At 29.9% G+C, this 2,805-nt stretch overlaps 1 protein-coding gene across 1 annotated transcript in view; it reads right to left on the bottom strand.

Annotated features, from left to right (window-relative positions):
• LOC106873649 (ataxin-2-like protein) overlaps positions 1-2,799 on the bottom strand; it is a gene marked incomplete at its 3' end in the record, with an annotated part of 63,797 nt that extends 60,998 nt beyond the window's left edge. Inside the window, exon 1 of the mRNA XM_052978125.1 lies at positions 2,436-2,799. Within this exon, the coding sequence (XP_052834085.1) occupies positions 2,436-2,494 (59 nt within the window). The remainder of the gene's footprint in view (positions 1-2,435) is intronic.
• Positions 2,800-2,805: the final 6 nt, after the last annotated feature.

Genomic DNA, 2,805 nt, shown 5'->3' with positions numbered 1-2,805 from the left:
TATATACGTACATTATATAATTAACATGCTTTGTGAACGACATAGATAACAGGTTTTCTTTGTGAGTGTATGTATGTATATATATATACACACATATATATATATATATATATATATATATATATATATTCATCACGAACTTATGTTGATAAATCCGGTGGCAAACCGGATTATACAGACAGGATCATATCCCAAGCTAGACCTCTGGACGAAAAATATATAGTTAAGTGCAGGCGATCAACATATTCGCCATCACATACACACTAAATATGTCTGTACATACAACCTACCCACATTTTTCTGGTTCCGATTGTTGATAATAGATTTCAAAGTCTTCACTACTACTATACAATCGACATTATATACACACATCGACAAACAATCTTGTATATATATATATATATATATATATATATATATACATAAGCTTTGAAGTCTATCGTCTCCCTTTAATCATCATACCGATCATCTACACACACGTGTGTATATATATATATATATATATATATATAGTGTGTGTGTGTCTGTCTGTCTGTATATATATATATATATATATATATATATATACACACACACACGTGTTTCCATTGTTTAGTCACACAAAAGTCATTAAGTCATATTGGAAACTGGAGGGGGGGGATTTACTTCAAATTATACTGTGTGTATGTATGATATATATATATATATATATATATATAGACAAACACACATACACATGGTGTCCATACCAAGTACAGAGACCATCAGGACCACAGCCACATTCAATAACTCCCCTCATATACAAGAATGTTTATGAACATCGTATACGATCGTTTAATGATCCAATTTACTAAGTTCAATTTATCAATAGCCATATATCATTAATATAATTATTATTATGGCGGAGGTAAAGAATACGCGCACCACCCATTTTCGGCGTGAAAACCGTAACCCCTAATCCTTAACACCGGGGCTGCATATTCTTTACTTTCGCCATTATTATTATTATTATTATACCTGGAGTTAACACTCAACTTTTTGCAATAAAATGCACACATCACAACCCAAATGGTTCACTACTACAATAAATGGCTGTGTGTATACATACATACATACGCATATAAGATCGAATATGTACATTATATATACATATAGATATATAAATATATGTATATATACACACATAGATATACATTTATCCTGCAAAAAATCCTCGACATTTTCAATGACGTACAAATAAATGAAGGGTGTATTTATGCGTGTGTATATATAATATATATATATACACACACACACATACATCCATACATATATACACACACATGCATCCATACATATATACATACACACACACATATATATATATATATATATATATATATATATATATATATATACACACACACACATCGTATAGATGTATCAACAGATAGTTATAAATAGACAAACGTATAGACACATGTTCATATAAATATATATATATACACACACCTATGTGAATCCATAAAATACATGTATATATACATTTATAAACAAATGTTTTTGTATATACACACATCACACTAAGAAACGTATGAAGATATTCAAAAAAATGTATATAAATATGTATATATACAGATATATGTATAAATGAATGTAGGGCATTAATGCAGACATACCCATATGTCTGTGTGTCTAGATTAAATCAAAGCTAGAAAGACAAACGGGTAGATAGGTATGTCATTTAGAGAGAAGGCAGGTATATAGATAACAGATGTATATAAATGGACATGGCAAGACAGCTGTAGACAAAGGTGTGTATACATACACAAACACATATATACATGTATGTACATATATATATAAAGAGCGATCGTCAATTAGGTAGACATGATCATAACAGATGGATAAATATGTGAGTATACAAAGAAAGGTAGAGGCAATCAGACATGTATATAGACATATATATATAGTCAGAGATATCTAAGCAAGACATTTGTAGATTATATAGGAACACTATTTAGCTAGGATAGACGTGTGTGTGTGTATATATATATATATATATATATATATATATATATATATATATATATACATACACATATGTACATAGATACTTGGGTTGACATACAACCAATGGAAGTGTATATAATTGATTTACAGATGTGTATATGTATTATATGGAAGATGGATACCTAGGTGGATATAGAATCAATAAAGATATATATCTCTATCTACATACATATATATACACACACACACATATATAAATATATATGACATATAAATCGAAAGAGAAACACATGGGTTTTTATCTAGGATTTAGAAGGGAGAAATGTAGATAGATCGACATCACAAAACAGATGTGTGTTAAGACAGATCAATGTTAGACATGTGTATACAATCAACTATATATACATACATTATATGTATACATATGTAAAACTATATATATTTAATTTTTTTTTTTTACAAACCTGCCAGCATTGTTGATTCGAGCTTTTCGCTTGCTTGTAGCACTCATAGCAGTGGCCATTTCTCTCATATATAATATATATACCTATGTATATATATATATATAATATATATATTATATATGTCTGTCTCTCTCTCTCTCTTTCTTTCTGTCTCTCTGTCAATCTCTCTCTCTCTCTCTCTCTCCCTCTCTCTCTCTCTTCTTTTCAACGCGATTCACGCATCTGGTCCTTCCGCAGGGAGAGGAGGGATCAGACAAGGAGTTGTTTTCCGACTGCTACTTTCAATATAATGCAATAATACAGCTGCATCAACAACATCCGATGCGATCATCAATTCGGTAGTTTTTTGTGGGGTTTTTTTTTTTTTTTT

The sequence above is a fragment of the Octopus bimaculoides genome, chromosome 30, assembly GCF_001194135.2.
Source record: "Octopus bimaculoides isolate UCB-OBI-ISO-001 chromosome 30, ASM119413v2, whole genome shotgun sequence".
Taxonomy (NCBI): Eukaryota; Metazoa; Mollusca; class Cephalopoda; order Octopoda; family Octopodidae; genus Octopus; species Octopus bimaculoides.
This window is presented reverse-complemented; position numbering and strand designations above follow the sequence as displayed.